The sequence below is a fragment of the Dermochelys coriacea genome, chromosome 11, assembly GCF_009764565.3.
Source record: "Dermochelys coriacea isolate rDerCor1 chromosome 11, rDerCor1.pri.v4, whole genome shotgun sequence".
Taxonomy (NCBI): domain Eukaryota; kingdom Metazoa; phylum Chordata; order Testudines; family Dermochelyidae; genus Dermochelys; species Dermochelys coriacea.
This window is the reverse complement of record NC_050078.2, coordinates 36,694,374-36,714,384: the sequence shown is the minus strand read 5'-3', so window position 1 is coordinate 36,714,384 and position 20,011 is coordinate 36,694,374. Positions and strand designations below refer to the sequence as shown.

Below are 20,011 nucleotides of genomic sequence, written 5' to 3'. Positions count from 1 at the left end.
GCACGTTTAACTGGAAGGAATACATTGGGGATGAAAGTAAGAACTACTATTAAACTGTTTGTGACTAAAAGATCAACAAAACAGATGCAAATATAGAAAGGAATATATTTTCTTGTATACTGATATGGTGTGACATACAGTGGTCAAAAGTAATTCAGATATGATAAATAGAAAAGTTCCTACATAAACTGGGGAGCACTCAGCATCTAAGCATTTTGACTTGATTATAAATTATTTTTATTTGATTGTATTACCTAGTACTTTGGCTTAATATTTCTTTCATTTATTCACATACTTTAAAAATTATTTCTCAACAGCTCATTTTTACATTTTGGAAGGACAAAGAGATGCCCTACTTTGTGGTAATAGCTCTGATGCAGGGTAAGACACTTTCAAAAATACTCTGTTGTGTTTTGTTGAAACAGGATGCAGTAACTGGAGATGAAACCCAAAATAAAATCAGATGTCTAACTTAACTAGAACATTTACGATTCCATATTTTGTAACATTGGAAAAGTTTCTGTAGTAATTTGACATTAGATGATTGATTTTGGACTTAAGTTACTACAGGAGCTTACTCAACTGCTCTAGTCAAGGTAGCTTAATCTCTGGTTATATGAAACACTCACTATCAACGTTTGTTCCTGCCTGCTTGAAAAGCGATGTTATGTTAATGATAAAAATATCCAAGTAGAGACAAGTAACATGGAATGAAAGGTATGAACTGAGAAGAATAAAGTCAAGAAGGAGAAAATACAAAATATTATGAAGGCACAGTGGTGACTGCATAGTTCTTCAAGGATGTACTTTACTTCCCATTTCAACCCTGATTCTTTTTCCTGCTTAACTTTCCCAAAAATCCTTTTTGCTGCAACAGTTTTGTGTGTGAACTTCTACCAAAAAATAAGTACAGTACAAAGTTTGTGCTTCATCATCTAGGGTTTGCTGCATCTTGATCCTGCTTGACTGCACAAGGGATAAGGGGGAAAACTTATCTCCTAAGCAGTCACCTAGGATCTTTTTGGATTATGGAGCCAGGCATTGAGGGAACAGCAGAGGTTGTTTGCCTGTTGTTCACCATTCACAAAGAAGCTCCTCCATGCACCAGCCAGCAGAGCTGGGCTGAACACATGGGTGTAATATGCTACATCATAAAAAAGTGTAGTAAATTATTCCACTCTGGAGCTAGGGGAGGAATAGTATCTCTGTGTTTCACAGTTTCTTCCTGGTGTATTTGCCTCAGGGAAAACAGCTAAAGGGAACTCAGTGATCCAACTGAATCTTAAGACTCAAATTAGGTTGGTGCAGATTGGCTTAGAAGTTGTAATATTTTTTCCTGAGCATGAGCTAGAGCATTTTAATACTTTTTTGGAAATCTGGCTTTTTATACAAGTATATGAATCTTTGAAAACTCCACAAGGTCTAAGTAATTTACAGGCTTCTAAATAGGTCTTGCAGAGTGGCCAACTTTGCCAATCAAATGGGCAGAGTTGAAGGAATATACTTGCCAGTTATGCTCAAGAAACTAAATGTGTAGAGTGAAACAATTTACAGAAAACATTTGTTTCTTAATCTTAGCTGTGGACTTCCTGACTTAGAATCACATTTGTCTAATGTTCTAAATTACTGGATATTTACAACTAGAGCGAGTGAAAATGTTCAGACAAATAATTTATTCACTGGAAATTGCCATTTTGGTCAACGTGAAACTATTTGTGAATTTGCCAAATATGTGTGGCCAATAATAACAGTAACAAAATAAGTAAATAAATGAGGCCTATGCCTGGAAGCTGAGGCTATGACCTCCCTTATAACTTTTACCCAGTGGTTAGTGCACTTGCTTGGGATGTGCAAAGGAACTTGAATTTGCATCCCACATATTGCATCCTTATTCTCTTTTCCTGACACACTGTCATTTATAGTGGCAATTCACAGTCATTCATAATTAGGCCTTGGAAAGACCATGAGGATGACTCCATAGCCTGATGGTTAGAGCATTCACGTATGATGTGGGAGATCCAATTTCAAGCTGCTGCTCCAATGAATTCTTCATAGGGTTACCAACCCTCCAGGATTGTCCTGGAATCTCCAGGAATTAAAGATTTAATCTTTAATTAAAGGTAATGTCATGTGATGAAACCTCCAGGAACTCATCCAAACAAAGTTGATAACCCTAATTCTTTATACAAAATGGAACAGCTCCAACAAGAGAGACTGTAGCACACCCTGCTTTAGACTAACCTATAGCACAGTGGCTAAGGCACTCTCCCTGTGATGTGGGAGACTGAAGTTCAAATTACTTTTCCATATCAGGCAGGACGGGGAATTCAGCCTGGGTCTCTCGCAACTCACATGAGTGCCACTGGCCTAAATGTCAGTGTCCAACCCCATGTTTCATTCAACCAGAAACAGAATTTTTTTCAATTTACAGTTTTTAGATTTGGTTTGACCCAAACCAGTTTTTTCCCAGATCTGCTAATGAACCAAAAAATCAGTTATTCACCCATCTTTATTTACAACCTCCATTTTAGCAAGTATTTTTTGTCTGGGAATTACTAGTTTGGATTGGAGATTATTGTTGAAAAATGTAGCTGTTGAAATTCTGAACTAAATAGTTCGATGGGTTTTCATTAAGGAAAACAAGCAAGTGCTACTTAGCAACAAAATACAAACTACAGGGGCATTTTTCATTTATTTTTATCTTAGCTGGGTTTTTGGGAGCCTTCTGGAATTGTCTTAAAACACAAAATTTTAATTAACAAGAGTTTCCTAAAGAACAACTGTTCAAAAATAATAGATGATATGGCAAATGAAAATAATGCATTTTGTTCTGAAACATAGCACAGAGTCAGAGTGGACTGAAAGTTAACTATAACACCTCATATTTTGTCTTCACACAGTCAATGTCCAGAAGGATATATATGTGTGAAAGCTGGTAGAAACCCCAATTATGGCTACACAAGCTTTGACACATTCAGTTGGGCGTTCTTGTCACTCTTTCGGCTGATGACTCAGGACTTCTGGGAAAATCTTTATCAGTTGGTAAGAACCTTGTGTGAATCAAATGCTAAGTATTATTTATATGGTAAAATTGTATAAATAGACATATTCAGTTGTGACTAGGGCTGTCAATTTCAGTTAACTCACGCAATTAACTTAAAAAAATTTATCGTGATTAATTTTTTAAATTGTGATCAATTGCACTGTTAAACAATAGAATACCAATTGAAATGTATTAAATATTTTTGGATGTTTTTCTACATTTTCAACTATATTGATTTCTATTACAACACAGAATACAAAGTGCACAGTGCTTGCTTTATATTATTATTCTGATTACAAATATACGCACTGTAAAAATGATAAACAAAAGAAATAGTATTTTTTCAATTCAACTCCTACAAGTACTGAAATGCAATCTCTTTATTGTGAAAGTGTAACTTATAATTCAGATTTTTTTGTTATGTAACTGCACTCAAAAACAAAACAGTGTAAAACTTTAGAGACTACAATTCCACTCAGTCCTATTTCTTGTTCAGCCAATTGCTAAGAGAAACAAGTTTGTTTATATTTACAGGAGATACTGCTGCCTGCTTCTTATTTATAATGTCATCTGAAAGTGAGAACAGGTGTTCGCATGGCACTTTTGTAGCCAGTATTGCAAGGTATTTGCTTGCTAGATATGTTAAATATTCATATGCCCCTTCATGCTTCGACCACCATTCTAGAGGACATACTTCCATGCTGATGATGCTCGTTAAAAAAAAATCATGTGTTAATTAAATTTGTGACTGAACTCCTTGGGGGAGAATTGTATGTCTCCTGTTCTGTTTTACCTGCATTCTGCCATATATTTCATGTTATAGCGGTCTCGGATGATGACCTGGCACATGTTCATTTTAAGAACACTTTCACAGCAGATTTGACAAAATGCAAAAAACGTACCAATGTGAGATTTCTAAAGATAGCTAAAACACTTGACCCAAGGTTTAAGAATCTGAAGTGCCGTCCAAAATCTAAGAGGGATGAGGTGGGGAGCATGCTTTCAGAAGTCTAAAAAAACAACACTCCAACGTGGAAACTACAGAACCTGAACCACCAAAAAAGAAAATCAGCCTTCTGCTGGTGGCATCTTACTCAGATGATGAAAATGAACATGCGTCGGTCTGTACTGCTTTGGATCGTTATCGAGCAGAACCTGTGATCAGCATGGACACGTGTCCTCTGAAATGGTGGTTGAAGCATGAAGGGACATATGAATCTTTAGCGCATGTGGCATGTAAATATCTTGTGACGCTGGCTACAACACTGCCATGTGAACACCTGTTCTCACTTTCAGGTGACATTGTAAACAAGAAGCGTGCAGCATTATCGCCTGATAGAGATTGCACTCCACTACTATTAGGTGAATTGAAAAATACTATTTCGTTGGGTTTTTTCAGTGCAAATATTTGTAATAAAAAAAATATATAAAGTGAGCACTGTACACTTTGTATTCTGTGTTGTAATTGAAATCAGTATGTTTGAAAGTGTTGAAAACATCCAAAAATGTTAAATAAATGGTATTCTATTATTGTTTAGCAGCACGATTAATCACGCAATTAATTGCAATTAATTTTTTTAATCGCTTGACAGCCCTAGTTGTGACAAACCCTTTAAACTACTACTTATCAGAGCATGAATTGCATCACTAACATACTATCAGACTAGAAGTGACACTACACATTTATATGGAATTGTTTTCCCCCAGACGCTACGAGCTGCTGGAAAAACATACATGATATTTTTTGTTCTGGTGATTTTTTTGGGCTCTTTCTATCTGGTGAATTTGATCCTGGCTGTTGTTGCTATGGCCTATGAAGAACAGAATCAAGCAACCCTGGAAGAAGCAGAGCAGAAGGAGGCAGAATTTCAGCAGATGCTTGAACAGCTAAAAAAACAACAAGAAGAAGCTCAGGTATTTTTTGTATAGAAAATGTACTTTGTCTGTTTCTGCACATCCTTATTCTTATGCCTAAAATTATAAATTAATCACATAAATTAGTACGTGTAATAATATATAATATACTGAACAGTTAATTGAAAAACAAGAAGCCTTGTTTATCACCTAAAGTAACTAGTTTATTAAATGAATCAACGATTTATAATCTCACCAACAAAATAACAAGAAATCAAATTCATGGCACAATAAACTACTGTTGCTAAGTTCACCATAAAATTCTACTAGTAAAAGATTGGTGATTACAATGTTACACAAAGTTGGCTATAATGGAGAATTACCATGCATGATATTGATGACATCCTGGGGATACAGATCTCATAACAGTCGTGGAAAAGTCAGGTGGCATTAAAATAAGTTGCTTCTGGTTTATAGTCTGTAAGACGATGTTCAGAGCTGCTCTATTTAATAATCCCTCCCAAACATTCAGAACAAAAAAAGACTGAAGGAAAGGTATTAGTACTAGGATATTCTCATAGGCCTCGTTCCAGCAAAGTATTTAAGCACATACCTAGTTGTAACCACACTTAAGTCTAGTAGGGCCTTATTAAAGGATATAAATGCTTTAAGTAACAATGGGGTGATGGATGGAATTACTTCTTGGATAATCTTTTATAACAATCTTGTTTACTGGGAAAAGCAGACTTTTTGTAAATAATGTTACAAGAAAATGTAATTTTTAATATACACCTGTTGTATGAGGCTTTATTATCCAAAGCCAAATTGTCTGACAATGTGTTATACTTGAAAACCCAACATCTAATTTCTTGGCTTGCATTTCCACTGCCTTGCACCTACTCTAGTCATTTACGTCAGGACAAAATGGGTGTAAAATGCTAGCAAATCAGAATCCTCTAGTCATTTACACACGTATTATTTTAAACATACTTTGACCAGGTATAAATGACTCCATAAGGTGCAAGGCAACAGATAATCGGGCCCCCTATCTTTAATTTGAAAAGAAAGATTTCATCACTATCTGTAATAGCATATATAGTTATTAAACACTGTCATTTCAAATCAATCAGAAAGGAGCAGAATTGTGGAGAATAAAAACATATATTAGCAATGGCATGTCCTTTTTTCAAATTTGGTATTGATATCTATTGTCATTGATATGGAATTGTTCAAAAATTTAGCCATTATGTGTATTAACATTTAATATAGACTTTACTTTCTCTAGTACTTTTCATACATTATATTAAAAATGCAGTTACAAAGTTACAAAAAACAGAGCTCTATAGGCAAGTAGGGGGATAAGATAAGGTTTCTGGCAATATCTGAAAACAGATAGCCTTCAATTTAATTAATCTCTATCTGGAGGCTATTCCAGACAGCTGCCACTGTACTTGTGCATTTGCATGAAGCAACAGAGACTGATGCTAGAATAGCAAGAAGAATGGGGAACAGAGAGAAATAAAATCTGGATAAAGTATATGCAAAATTATTGTTTAAATGAATGGGGAGTCAGTGGAGTAATCCTGAGAATAGGGGTGATGTGGCAATGCTTCTTTGTGTGTGTGAGAAAGTGAGAGGGATTCACCCATTACAGGGCAGGTCACTGGGTCCAGTCGAGTTGTGATCAATGCAGGGCTGGAGGTGGAAATGGGTAGAAAGGCACATTTTCACTCCTTCAGTGATTAGTTCATCCCCCATAAAATCTAGAGAGGTGTAGCGAACAAAAAAAACAACAATCCCCACAATCCACCTCAGTACCACTGTCATGGAGACTGGGCGGGCAGCTGTAACAGATACATCCAGTGATGTCTCTAGGACCGGTCTGGCTATTAACTGACCTTCTCTAAGAATGGTCTGAATCTGTTCTTTTTGCGTTTCCAGTAAAGTTTCAGAAACATCCTGGGTTTCCCAAGATTTACAAAATTGTTTTGGCCATGGCAGTTTGGTAATTTATGACTCTAAACAGTAATGTTGTCGATGAATACGCCATCTTGCAAAGCCTGATCATGGAGTTGATTGGCATTATGTTGCTTGCTTCATGTATTAATCACATCCACTATGATGGAGTTGGGTTGCGGATGTTGAAAACAAAGTCTTTCTCTTTGGGTAGAGATGTAGGGTTGTTTTTGTTTACACTCTGTTGCTGGTTGGTGCGATGGAGGCTGGCTCTGCCAGATGATTTTGGCAGGATCTAGAATCAGCTCATTAATTGGGAGGACAGTTCTAGATGAGAAGGTAGTGTGCAGAATTTCCACCAACTTGTGGTGTGTGCTGCCACCTCCTGTAAGGGCATCTGCAGCTCATCTGCCATCCTCTTGGTAAGATCCAGAAAGTTCTTAAATCTTTACCTAGTGATGAGGGGTGGGCAGCACAGTCTCATCTGGGAGAGATGAGGAGAAGTGTGCTGAAGAGAGAGCTTCCTCTTCAGGTGTGGTTTTTTTTTTTCTCCCCCCATTCCCCCTTCTTTCCTGTTCTGAAAAAGCTTTCTCCTGTCCTGGCTCAGGTGCCAGGTTGTAGCAAACCATCTGGTGGCCTCTCCTTGAGAGACACCGGAGACGGTCGTGCCATGTGTGTGTATATACCCGAAGAGTTACAATATTGCCTTGGGAGGGAGAGGCAGGAAGGCAGGCACAAGCGGTTGGTGTGATGGAATTGGGGATGACCCTTGTAGTGTGGTGGGTGGGCCACCTTGAAAGGCCAGGGAATGATCTCCTCCTGGCCAGTGTCAGATTCACCAGTGGCTAAGGGTGCCACTGCTTGGGGTATTGGCAGTATACAGCCCAGTGCTAAGAGTGATTCTGGGTGCCGGGATGTGCTCAATACCGGGGTCCTGGTACCAAGTAATGGGGATTGTGGTTATTCCCCAATCATCAGGTCTCCAGGGTATCAGAGTTCATGCCGTACCATGGGTTCATTTGGTACCACAGAGGAGGGTCCGTGGTACATTGTCAGTACCGATAGTTGGGCAAGCACTCTCTAAATGAGAGTTTTGCCCAGTACAAAAAGTTTGTTGGTGCCACTTTTTAAGAGACTGTATGGTAATTGTCTCTCCCTGGGTATTGAGGCCACAGGTCTCCAGAGTATCAGAGCACTGTGTTACTATGGGCTCATCCGGAACCCCAGAGGAGTGTCTGTAGTCGGTTGGGAAGGTGCAGAATGCTTCCTAGATGGGAGTTTTGTTGCATCTGGTACCAAAGGGTTTCTCTGTCACTCTTTTAGAGATGGTACGGTAACTGTCCCCACTCCTTAGGGGAGGGTACCCTTGCTTCAGAGCCTGATGGTGGAAGGCTCTGGTGTCTCCCTGCTGAAGCAGAGCTGACAGCAGGGCTTCTCTGTGTCGCTCTTTTAGAGATGGTACGGTAACTGTGCCCTCTCCCTGCAGTAGTTGCCCAGAGTAGAGCTCAGAGCAGCACAGAGCTCACAGAAGCCCCTTGTCCCTGCGGAGAGCAGAGCTCAGAGCAGGGCAGAGCTCACAGCAGGAAGCCCCTTCTCAGGTTTCAGCTTCCAGAGCTTTGGTGGAGACCCTGAGTGGCAGCTGAGCTAACAGCAGGAGGTTCCTCTGCTGGTATTGTCCTACTGAGATGGCCGCACTGGGGAACACCTCTCTGGCTGGCCAGTTGCTTGGAGGAGCCTTCACAAGGGGAGTCTGCTGGTGGCTTCTTCTTTCTCTCTCTCTCTCTCTCTCTCTCTCTTCACCACTGGACCCCTTTTGAAGTGAAGGCTCCGGGGATGATCCGGGGTCAACACCCACGGGAGTCCCCTGCAGACTGAAGTGTTTTCTCTATAGGGAGGAATTTTTACTTCAGCTCCCAGCTCCTGTGAGGCTGCAGTTTTAGGTGTGGCAGGTAAAGTGAGTGTCTAGCCATTACAGGAACTGACTGCTGGCAGGAGAGGCACCTGCTTGGAGCAGAGAGAGCCAGGCAAGCCTCTGGGCAGGGGATTGTCATCCTCTAGCAGGGAGGAATAAGCAGAAGAACATCCTCTTTACTTTTTTTTTTAACTGAAAAAGAAAATAATTGAGTCTACTAGATGGGAGGGGGGGGAATGCCCCCAGACAGGGAAGGAAAGTGAAGTTCTTTTCCTTTTTCTCTTTTCTTTTTAAACAAAGGAATAAAATAAAATAAAATAAATAAAACAGTAGCCTGAGTACTTTTAGGGAGAACAAAGGTAACAAAACAAACACTACTTATGCTAATGACACAGATAAGGAAGGGACAACTGCTCCTTCCCTCAGAGCAGTAGAGAAGGAAGTGAGGGGGGTTCGCCCACAAGGGAGGGAGAGCACATGTGCAGAGTCAAGGGGACACTGCTACCAAAAATCTCTGATTAGAGATGCAGGGGCACACAGACATCTAAAGTGGAGCACCCACAGGGACACTACTCGAAAAAGAATGTGCTTCCTAACCCCATATAGAAAGAACAATTAATCCTCACTATGAATAGCCAGAAAGAACCAGCTGAGTTCTTTTAGAGCAGGATGTAGAACTTTTGTCCCAGACACACAGGAAGAAAGACAAGATGCAAAAGATATAGTTTATTTAGGCCACAACTTTATTAACTTACCCATTGGGAACACTCCGGCAACAATTCATATAGCCTGGATCATCATTCCTTTCCACCTGTTTGAGGGTTGTCATCAGCTCTCCCAGCCTCATGGCATCTGATCCAAGCCCATGGCTAGGACTCCAATGCCCTCCTCTTGTGTGAGCGTAAATGGGCTGTAAGAGTGGATTTTCTCCTTGCTACACAACATATTAGGAGCCACAACCCCATTCCCCAGCTTCTCTGGGTATGCCTTCCCCTAAGTCTGTCCCTAAATTCCAGTTTATCAGAGAACCAGCTCCTCTATCAAATGAGTACTGACACTGAACACATGCTACAAGGAGATGCCAGCAAACAGCTTGGCTGCCTCCCCCCACCTGAAGCCAGGTTCTAAGATAGCTTAACAATTCCCTCTCAAACATCAACCAAAAATATAGCCACTCCGCTGTCAGAGAGGTACATCACATCTACCCTGAATTACTCTGGTATATGATGTTATTTTGGTGGGTAGTTACTGATCCCTCTTTTCATACACAAAATTAGTCATTTCTGGGGTCACACATCTTCTGACCTTGTCAACCTGTGGAGGCCTGGCAGCTTCCCCAACATATTCTCCACTGCAGCATTTCAGAACAGTTTACAGTCACCCCCAGGAAAAGGTCCTGGATCTGCCCTAAATGTCTCTTTGTACCAGTGGTTAAGTCAATCAATCCCCCTACCTATTCTAATGGATCAAGTCTCATGGTATGAGTTACATATCTCCATACAGAAAGAACAACCAGTAGTTCTCACTAGGTAGAGGGGACCAGCTGAGTTGTTCTGTAGTAGAATGTATTGCCTTTCTCATGAGAGATGGAGAAGTGCATGGAAGATGCAATGCTCATGATTTCTTGTACTACTTTGATTTTAAGCTAATGTATTATACCTTTCTCTTTGGGGAGCTGTGCTGATATGGTACTACTTAAACTAGTTCTTTTGTTGTCTTCTGTTCTATCTAATAGGGAACTAAATATTTCTCTAAACAAAATTGTCTTGAATTTATTTTTTTTAGAATGTTTGCCTGATTGAAATGTTGCTTGCAAGTTGCAATTGATTATACTGATAATAATAAAAATCAGTACAAGTATATAAAATTGTTAGCTATCTACAATCTAAAAATACCACACCTTGTAAACCAACAGGCAACAGCAGCAGTAGCAGCAGCGTCAGTTGCATCAAGAGATTTGAGTGGAATAGGGGGATTAGGGGAGCTCTTGGAAAGTTCCTCAGAAGCATCGAAGTTGAGCTCAAAGAGTGTTAAAGAAAGGAGAAACAGAAGGAAGAAAAGAAGACAGAAGGAACTGTCTGAAGCAGAGGACAAAGGAGATGTTGAAAAGTTCCCCAAATCTGAATCAGAAGACAGTATCAGAAGGAAAAGTTTCCGATTCTCGATGGAAGCGAGTCGACTGACATATGAAAAGAGGTTCACTTCCCCCCACCAGGTACAGTGCTCTTACTAAATAATCTATGTTCTTCTACTACCATGATCTGTTGATCATGGAAATTCCAGCAATGTTACAGGTAGAAGACTTTGACTATATGAAGAGAGAAGAAAAGGAAAATGTGGGAAAAAGAGCTTCTGTGTAAACTTAGTTTCTGTAATTATTATAATCAGCAGTGTTTCAAACAGTTAGCTGGCTGTTTTCTGTTAAATTATCTAACATGGGCTTACTTACCCAAAACTTTGCTAAAACACTTCTAAAAATGTATTTCTATAAAATATCTGGCATACACAGAGTATTTGATTGTGTGGAGTGGTAAAAATGTTTTGATTGGAACTCATTAGGAAAACTTACATAAGTTACTCATTGGTTGTCCACTCCTAAATCATCTCAAGCCCCAAACAATAAAACCTTTGTAGGAGACAACATCCCCATGTATTCTCTGCATTCTAGGAACACCAGACCACCCTTAGCTTTTGTTGTTTGTATTAATGAACTTATTTTTAAATGGTGGCAAATGAGAAAAATATTCCTGAGTTTCCAAAATAATGAGAATGGGACAGGGGAACATTTAAGCTTATACCAATAAGTAATTTAGACATACTGTTCATTTTAAATTAATTCATTCTATATGAGAGCATCATTATATTCCACCACAGTAAGGGCTTGTCTTCATGGTAAGTTAGCGGATGGCAAGCCAGGATGTGAATCTGTAGTTTGCTACCTTGACATCCACTAACTCACACTGTGGATCCTGCTACGGCACACTAAATGTCCAATTGTGTGCTCTGATGTTTGAAACAGTAGGATGTCAAAGTGCACTACAGACTTAGTGCGTGGTAGCAGGATCCACACAGTGAATTACTGTGTCAAACTACAGGTTTCAGAGTAGCAGCCGTGTTAGTCTGTATTCGCAAAAAGAAAAGGAGTACTTGTGGCACCTTAGAGACTAACAAATTTATTAGAGCATAAGCTTTCGTGAGCTACAGCTCACTTCATCGGATGCATTTGGTGGAAAAAACAGAGGAGAGATTTATATACACACACACAGAGAACATGAAACAATGGGTTTATCATACACACTGTAAGGAGAGTGATCACTTAAGATAAGCCATCACCAACAGCAGGGGGGGGAAGGAGGAAAACCTTTCATGGTGACAAGCAGGTAGGCTAATTCCAGCAGTTAACAAGAATATCAGAGGAACAGTGGGGGGTGGGGTGGGAGGGAGAAATACCATGGGGAAATAGTTTTACTTTGTGTAATGACTCATCCATTCCCAGTCTCTATTCAAGCCTAAGTTAATTGTATCCAGTTTGCAAATTAATTCCAATTCAGCAGTCTCTCGTTGGAGTCTGTTTTTGAAGCTTTTTTGTTGAAGTATAGCCACTCTTAGGTCTGTGATCGAGTGACCAGAGAGATTGAAGTGTTCTCCAACTGGTTTTTGAATGTTATAATTCTTGACGTCTGATTTGTGTCCATTCATTCTTTTACGTAGAGACTGTCCAGTTTGGCCAATGTACATGGCAGAGGGGCATTGCTGGCACATGATGGCATATATCACATTGGTAGATGCGCAGGTGAACGAGCCTCTGATAGTGTGGCTGATGTGATTAGGCCCTATGATGGTATCCCCTGAATAGATATGTGGACAGAGTTGGCAACGGGCTTTGTTGCAAGGATAGGTTCCTGGGTTAGTGGTTCTGTTGTGTGGTGTGTGGTTGCTGGTGAGTATTTGCTTCAGATTGGGGGGCTGTCTGTAAGCAAGGACTGGTCTGTCTCCCAAGATCTGAGAGAGCGATGGCTCGTCCTTCAGGATAGGTTGTAGATCCTTGATGATGCGTTGGAGGGGTTTTAGTTGGGGGCTGAAGGTGATGGCTAGTGGCGTTCTGTTGTTTTCTTTGTTGGGCCTGTCCTGTAGTAGGTGACTTCTGGGTACTCTTCTGGCTCTGTCAATCTGTTTCTTCACTTCAGCAGGTGGGTACTGTAGTTGTAGGAATGCATGATAGAGATCTTGTAGGTGTTTGTCTCTGTTTGAGGGGTTGGAGCAAATGCGGTTATATCGTAGCGCTTGGCTGTAGACAATGGATCGAGTGGTATGATCTGGATGAAAGCTAGAGGCATGTAGGTAGGAATAGCGGTCAGTAGGTTTCCGATATAGGGTGGTGTTTATGTGACCATCGCTTATTAGCACCGTAGTGTCCAGGAAGTGGATCTCTTGTGTGGACTGGTCCAGGCTGAGGTTGATGGTGGGATGGAAATTGTTGAAATCATGGTGGAATTCCTCAAGAGCTTCTTTTCCATGGGTCCAGATGATGAAGATGTCATCAATGTAGCGCAAGTAGAGTAGGGGCATTAGGGAACGAGAGCTGAGGAAGCGTTGTTCTAAGTCGGCCATAAAAATGTTGGCATACTGTGGGGCCATGCGGGTACCCATCGCAGTGCCGCTGATTTGAAGGTATACATTGTCACCAAATGTGAAATAGTTATGGGTCAGGACAAAGTCACAAAGTTCTGCCACCAGGTTAGCCGTGACAGTATCGGGGATACTGTTCCTGACGGCTTGTAGTCCATCTTTGTGTGGAATGTTGGTGTAGAGGGCTTCTACATCCATAGTGGCTAGGATGGTGTTTTTAGGAAGATCACCAATGGACTGTAGTTTCCTCAGGAAATCGGTGGTGTCTCGAAGATAGCTGGGAGTGCTGGTAACGAAGGGCCTGAGGAGGGAGTCTACATAGCCAGACAATCCTGCTGTCAGGGTGCCAATGCCTGAGATGATGGGGCGTCCAGGATTTCCAGGTTTATGGATCTTGGGTAGCAGATAGAATACCCCAGGTCCTGGCTCCAGGGGTGTGTCTGTGCGGATTTGTTCTTGTGCTTTTTCAGGGAGTTTCTTGAGCAAATGCTGTAGTTTCTTTTGGTAACTCTCAGTGGGATCAGAGGGTAATGGCTTGTAGAAAGTGGTGTTGGAGAGCTGCCTAGTAGCCTCTTGTTCATACTCTGACCTATTCATGATGACGACAGCACCTCCTTTGTCAGCCTTTTTGATTATGATGTCAGAGTTGTTTCTGAGGCTGTGGATGGCACTGTGTTCTGCATGGCTGAGGTTATGGGGTAAGCGATGCTGCTTTTCCACAATTTCAGCTCGTGCACGTCGGCGGAAGCAGTCTATGTAGAAATCCAGGCTGCTGTTTCGACCTTCAGGAGGAGTCCACCTAGAATCCTTCTTTTTGTAGTGTTGGCAGGAAGGTCTCTGTGGGTTAATATGTTGGTCAGAGGTGTGTTGGAAATATTCCTTGAGTCTGAGACGTCGAAAATAGGATTCTAGGTCACCACAGAACTGTATCATGTTCGTGGGGGTGGAGGGGCAAAAGGAGAGGCCCCGAGATAGGACAGATTCTTCCGCTGGGCTAAGAGTATAGTTGGATAGATTAACAATATTGCTGGGTGGGTTACGGGAACCATTGTTGTGGCCCCTTGTGGCATATAGTAGTTTAGATAGCTTAGTGTCCTTTTTCTTTTGTAGAGAATCAAAGTGTGTTTTGTAAATGGCTTGTCTAGTTTTTGTAAAGTCCAGCCACGAGGAAGTTTGTGTGGAAGGTTGGTTCTTTATGAGAGTATCCAGTTTTGAGAGCTCATTCTTAATCTTTCCCTGTTTGCTGTAGAGGATGTTGATCAGGTGGTTCCGCAGTTTCCTTGAGAGTGTGTGGCACAAGCTGTCAGCATAGTCTGTTGTCTACAGCCAAGCGCTACGATATAACCGCATTTGCTCCAACCCCTCAAACAGAGACAAACACCTACAAGATCTCTATCATGCATTCCTACAACTACAGTACCCACCTGCTGAAGTGAAGAAACAGATTGACAGAGCCAGAAGAGTACCCAGAAGTCACCTACTACAGGACAGGCCCAACAAAGAAAACAACAGAACGCCACTAGCCATCACCTTCAGCCCCCAACTAAAACCCCTCCAACGCATCATCAAGGATCTACAACCTATCCTGAAGGACGAGCCATCGCTCTCTCAGATCTTGGGAGACAGACCAGTCCTTGCTTACAGACAGCCCCCCAATCTGAAGCAAATACTCACCAGCAACCACACACCACACAACAGAACCACTAACCCAGGAACCTATCCTTGCAACAAAGCCCGTTGCCAACTCTGTCCACATATCTATTCAGGGGATACCATCATAGGGCCTAATCACATCAGCCACACTATCAGAGGCTCGTTCACCTGCGCATCTACCAATGTGATATATGCCATCATGTGCCAGCAATGCCCCTCTGCCATGTACATTGGCCAAACTGGACAGTCTCTACGTAAAAGAATGAATGGACACAAATCAGACGTCAAGAATTATAACATTCAAAAACCAGTTGGAGAACACTTCAATCTCTCTGGTCACTCGATCACAGACCTAAGAGTGGCTATACTTCAACAAAAAAGCTTCAAAAACAGACTCCAACGAGAGACTGCTGAATTGGAATTAATTTGCAAACTGGATACAATTAACTTAGGCTTGAATAGAGACTGGGAATGGATGAGTCATTACACAAAGTAAAACTATTTCCCCATGGTATTTCTCCCTCCCACCCCACCCCCCACTGTTCCTCTGATATTCTTGTTAACTGCTGGAATTAGCCTACCTGCTTGTCACCATGAAAGGTTTTCCTCCTTCCCCCCCCTGCTGTTGGTGATGGCTTATCTTAAGTGATCACTCTCCTTACAGTGTGTATGATAAACCCATTGTTTCATGTTCTCTGTGTGTGTGTATATAAATCTCTCCTCTGTTTTTTCCACCAAATGCATCCGATGAAGTGAGCTGTAGCTCACGAAAGCTTATGCTCTAATAAATTTGTTAGTCTCTAAGGTGCCACAAGTACTCCTTTTCTTTGTGTCAAACTAGTGTGCTGTAGATTTACACCTTGGCTTGCTGCACACTAACTTCCCTATGTAGAGAAGTCCTAAGTCACAGTATCCCTTCTATCACACTGGGATAACTGCTTATATAACTCAATTCAAATTCCCAGATTCTGTATGCATTTAGGTGCCCATTTAATGTCTAAAGATAAAAATTCTTGGGTAGCTATAATTTGATTTGATCTAATAATAGTAATAAGTACTTTGAATTTATGTATTTTGGGTCTGGTCCAAAGCTCATTACAGTCAATGAGTGTCTTACCATTCATTGCAATGGGCTTCGGATCAGGCCCATATAATGCCTTTCATCTAAGGAGCTCAAAGGGATTTACAGTCATGAATTAAGATTATAGTATCCGTCCGAGTTTCTTACATATTATCATCACTGTTTCACAGATGCGGATACTAAATGACTTGCTTAAGTCACACAGAAGGGTCAGTGACAGAGCCAGCAGAACCATGAACTTCTGAATCCTAGTACTGAGCTCTAACTACTAAATCACACGCCCTCTATGGTTAACCCCATGCCCTGCAACTCTCTTGTATGCTTACAGGGCAGAGATCATATGGGGAATACAGTAACGTGATGTGGATTTAATATCTAACAGTAAAATATCATTGTCATGAATTAGTCCATCATATTTTCTTAACCTCTCTGAAAGTCTTCCTGCCTTTTACTACCAAGTCCCACATCAGCAAGAGCTAATGAAACTACTATAGAACCTTAGCAAGCTTAAGAATCTCAAGGCTCTTTAAATACTTTCCATAACACTGAACTAAATGTTAATTCATCATGTAAAATGAAAAATTAAAACCCATCGAGTAGAAACAAACATTGTACGTTTTAAGTTTCAGATTAAATAAGGGAAAGGTACAGTAAAAAAGGGAAATAGCTTATCTTAACAGGCCATGACTTACACAAGCAGGGATAAAGTAGCTAGAAGAACAACCACCTAAAGTAAAACTTTTCACCACTGCACTTATCAATGGAGCTAGTGATCTAAATAGTATCAAATCACAAATTTAACTAGCTAACTTGGTCACTGTTTGTGAAGCAATATCAGTACTTTGGGGGCAAATCTTGCCCCTCTACATATCCAGGGAATGGCCAAAATGCAATGGAAATGCCATCTGTCCGTTGTGCAATGAAGGGAGACAGATGGGAAGAGTCTGTATTGGAAAGATTTGATGTCTTGTGTGCCACACAGAGAACTCCCTAATGATTGTACATTATAGTGTGAGTAGCGATGATTAACATGAATAACGGGCTGAAAGATCAGAGAAAACATGGCGAATGGGTCTATGTGCTGCTCTGATCCACTGGCTCAAGGCTCCATGTGTGTGCATATGAGTTGGGAGCAGCCCCCTTCATCCTCTCACATCCTATTCACAATGGATCTGCTCCAGCTCCCCACAAGAGGTCTCCATTCATTTCAGTGGGAGCTGGATCGGCTCCTGTATCCCATGTGTCCCCTTGCATGCACAGCAACTGCTACAAATTTGGAGTGAGGGGTCTATTTCTTCTGAATGTGTCTTTTGAGCATGTGTGTCTGAGAACACACAGCTCTTTCAATCTGACTGTGCACTTTTCCCTCTGGAGTTACTCCCTTAGGGCCCAACCTAGGGCTCAAAATCAATGGGAGTCCAGCGTATGGAGGGATTGTAGAGTTAGGCCTTAGAAATTATTACAAAAATTGATTATCTCAGATTTTGAGTTGTATAACCTAAATTAAAGATGAATGTACTTCAGTCTTTGTTATACTAGTTATCAAACAAATTACAGTGCCACCAAGTAAATAACTGTAACAATTAATTTTGATGGCTATGTAACTAAACAGAGTACTAATGTGTAACTGCAGAATATAAATGATGTATAATTAAGTTATGAAAAATACAAAATTAAATATAATTGCCAAGAAAGATCAAAATTAGTCAAAGAGGATACCTCTAACTGATTACTATAACTTCCAATAAAGGGACACACACACACACACACACAAGTCACAAAAGTTTGGCATACCTTAAAAACATATGGAAATGAAAACCTTATTTAGTGATGCAATGCAGGAAAGAAGTTATATGTACAATTACACACAAAAACTATGTTATAAGAGCATTTGCAATGTCAAGTGCTCAAAAGTTAGTAAATGCCAGAAATACACAAACTTTAATTCAGCTTTGTGTGTTTGCATAATGATACAATTACATGATCACATACTGTTTTTTCCAAAGGACCCCTGCGTCATTCAGTGCACAGGTTGGATCTTGTTTGGGCATGATTCAGGGTTATGTAGTGAAGGAGGATATGTCTGTAGGATATGTGCTTCATATGTGTGGGAGGTGAAAGGTGTGTAGTGAATGAGGCAGGAGAATGCAAGATGTTCTCCTGGTGCAGGCAGTTGAATGCTGCTCTGGAGAATTGGATTCTATCCCTCCCTCTGCTACAGAGTTGCTATGTGATAAAGGATGCATTATGTTACTTAAAGCAAACTTTTCATGGGTTGTCACTAATTGCACATTCCTAATTTTCTGGATTTCGGACTAGAGACCTTCAGGTCTCATTTTCAGAAATTCTGAGCATTCAGAGCTGCAAATGAAGTGAATGGGAGCTATGTGTTGAACATATAAAGCACTATATATAATAAGTACTCTGAAACTCAGGTTCTAGAGGTTTCAAATTGGACACCAAAATTAGTGGCCAAATTTGACCTCAGTCTCTCTGTGTTTCAATTCCCCATCTGTAAAATAGGGATAATTTCAATCCCTCACCTCACAGGGGTTTAGTGAAATAAATTCATAACCATTTGTGTAGTACTTGGATATATTTCAGTGATAAATGCCACAGAAAAGCCCATGAGGAAGTTAATAATTCTGTCTTCACAGTAGGGTTTGAATAGCATGCAGTAAATAAGTATGGAGCCACACTCTGCACAAGGAAAAAACAAAATAGCTGCTCACTTAAGTGAGCACCATCCCTTCTATTCACTGAATGATGATAAAGTCCTGCGAAAAAAATAGAATATGATTGTGTAAGTAACAATTGTATCTTAGCGCACACACTCCAGGGAGCTGAATCAAGGTTATACAGACAACCTTAATTCTGGCATTTCCTACCTTTTGAGTGCTTGACTTTGCAACCTTGATGTTGTTCTTCTAATGTAGTTTGTGTGTCATTTACTTGGTTTTTAAAAAAGCAAACAGAAAAAACAGAAATTCCATCATTTGGCACTATATTGATACCCCATGGGTCATTCAGCAGGGGCTTCTCATATCAGTCCTAGTCTCACCCTTATAGACTACCTATCCCAGTTCCAGTCTCCTTGGCCAGATAGTTGCAGTCTCCCCACCTGGCTCCTCAGACAATCTCAGTCATCTCCCTTACCCCTGGGCTCCCAGTTCCCCCGCCTTCAACATTCCCTCCCCAGCACTGAATCCAAATCATCTTACCCAGCCAGTCACCGTCGCCTGCTCACCCCAACTTCCATTTGCATTTACCCTCTTCTCACCTTCCCCATCCCATCTCCATCAACCTCTGTTCCTAGTTTCCACCCCAGGCTCCTTGTCCCAATCTACTTCTCCCAAGTTCTCTGCAGGTCTGGCTCTTGTCTCCATCACATTTGAATCTGTCAGCTTCCTCCTCCTGAACACAGCAGGGGAAGCATTGAGAGCACAGGACAGAGAGCCTCTCTGCTCTCAATTCAAGTGCCAGTTCAAGTGGACCCAGCACAGCCCACAGCTCCCAGAGCTGCAATTGCAGGGAAAGTCTTGCTCAGCTCCAGGCTGGAGCATTCTCCAGGTAGACAGAAACTTCAGGGAATTTAGCTGTTAAAACCTAAGAAGTCTCTACTGAGATGTGTGACCTGTTAATTTTCAATGGGTTATAACTTTACCAAATTTGGGCAGATTTTCATGGGGATAGCAAAAAAAACATCATTGAAATGAAGATCATCCCCATGCCAAAGTTTAAGTCTATGCCCCAAAGCGGGGACAGACGGATGACACAGGACGTGGACAGGACACTAGAGCTTTCCAAAGAAAAGGACATCAGAATGGGTAAAACAACATATTTCCTTAGCCTCCTTCTTGGAAATGGCTCTGCAACTTTAAGC

The 20,011-nt window shown here is 41.0% G+C and overlaps 1 protein-coding gene across 5 annotated transcripts in view; it reads left to right on the top strand.

Annotated features, from left to right (window-relative positions):
• LOC119863247 (sodium channel protein type 2 subunit alpha-like) overlaps positions 1-20,011 on the top strand; it is a 111,226-nt gene that overhangs the window by 25,073 nt on the left and 66,142 nt on the right. For all 5 annotated transcript variants that reach the window (XM_038421284.2, XM_038421280.2, XM_038421282.2 and 2 more), the window contains 5 exons: positions 1-36; positions 318-381; positions 2,901-3,042; positions 4,751-4,957; positions 10,681-10,980. The exon at positions 1-36 is cut by the window's left edge and continues 237 nt beyond it. In XM_038421284.2, coding sequence (XP_038277212.1) covers positions 1-36; positions 318-381; positions 2,901-3,042; positions 4,751-4,957; positions 10,681-10,980 — 749 coding nt within the window. The remainder of the gene's footprint in view (positions 37-317; positions 382-2,900; positions 3,043-4,750; positions 4,958-10,680; positions 10,981-20,011) is intronic.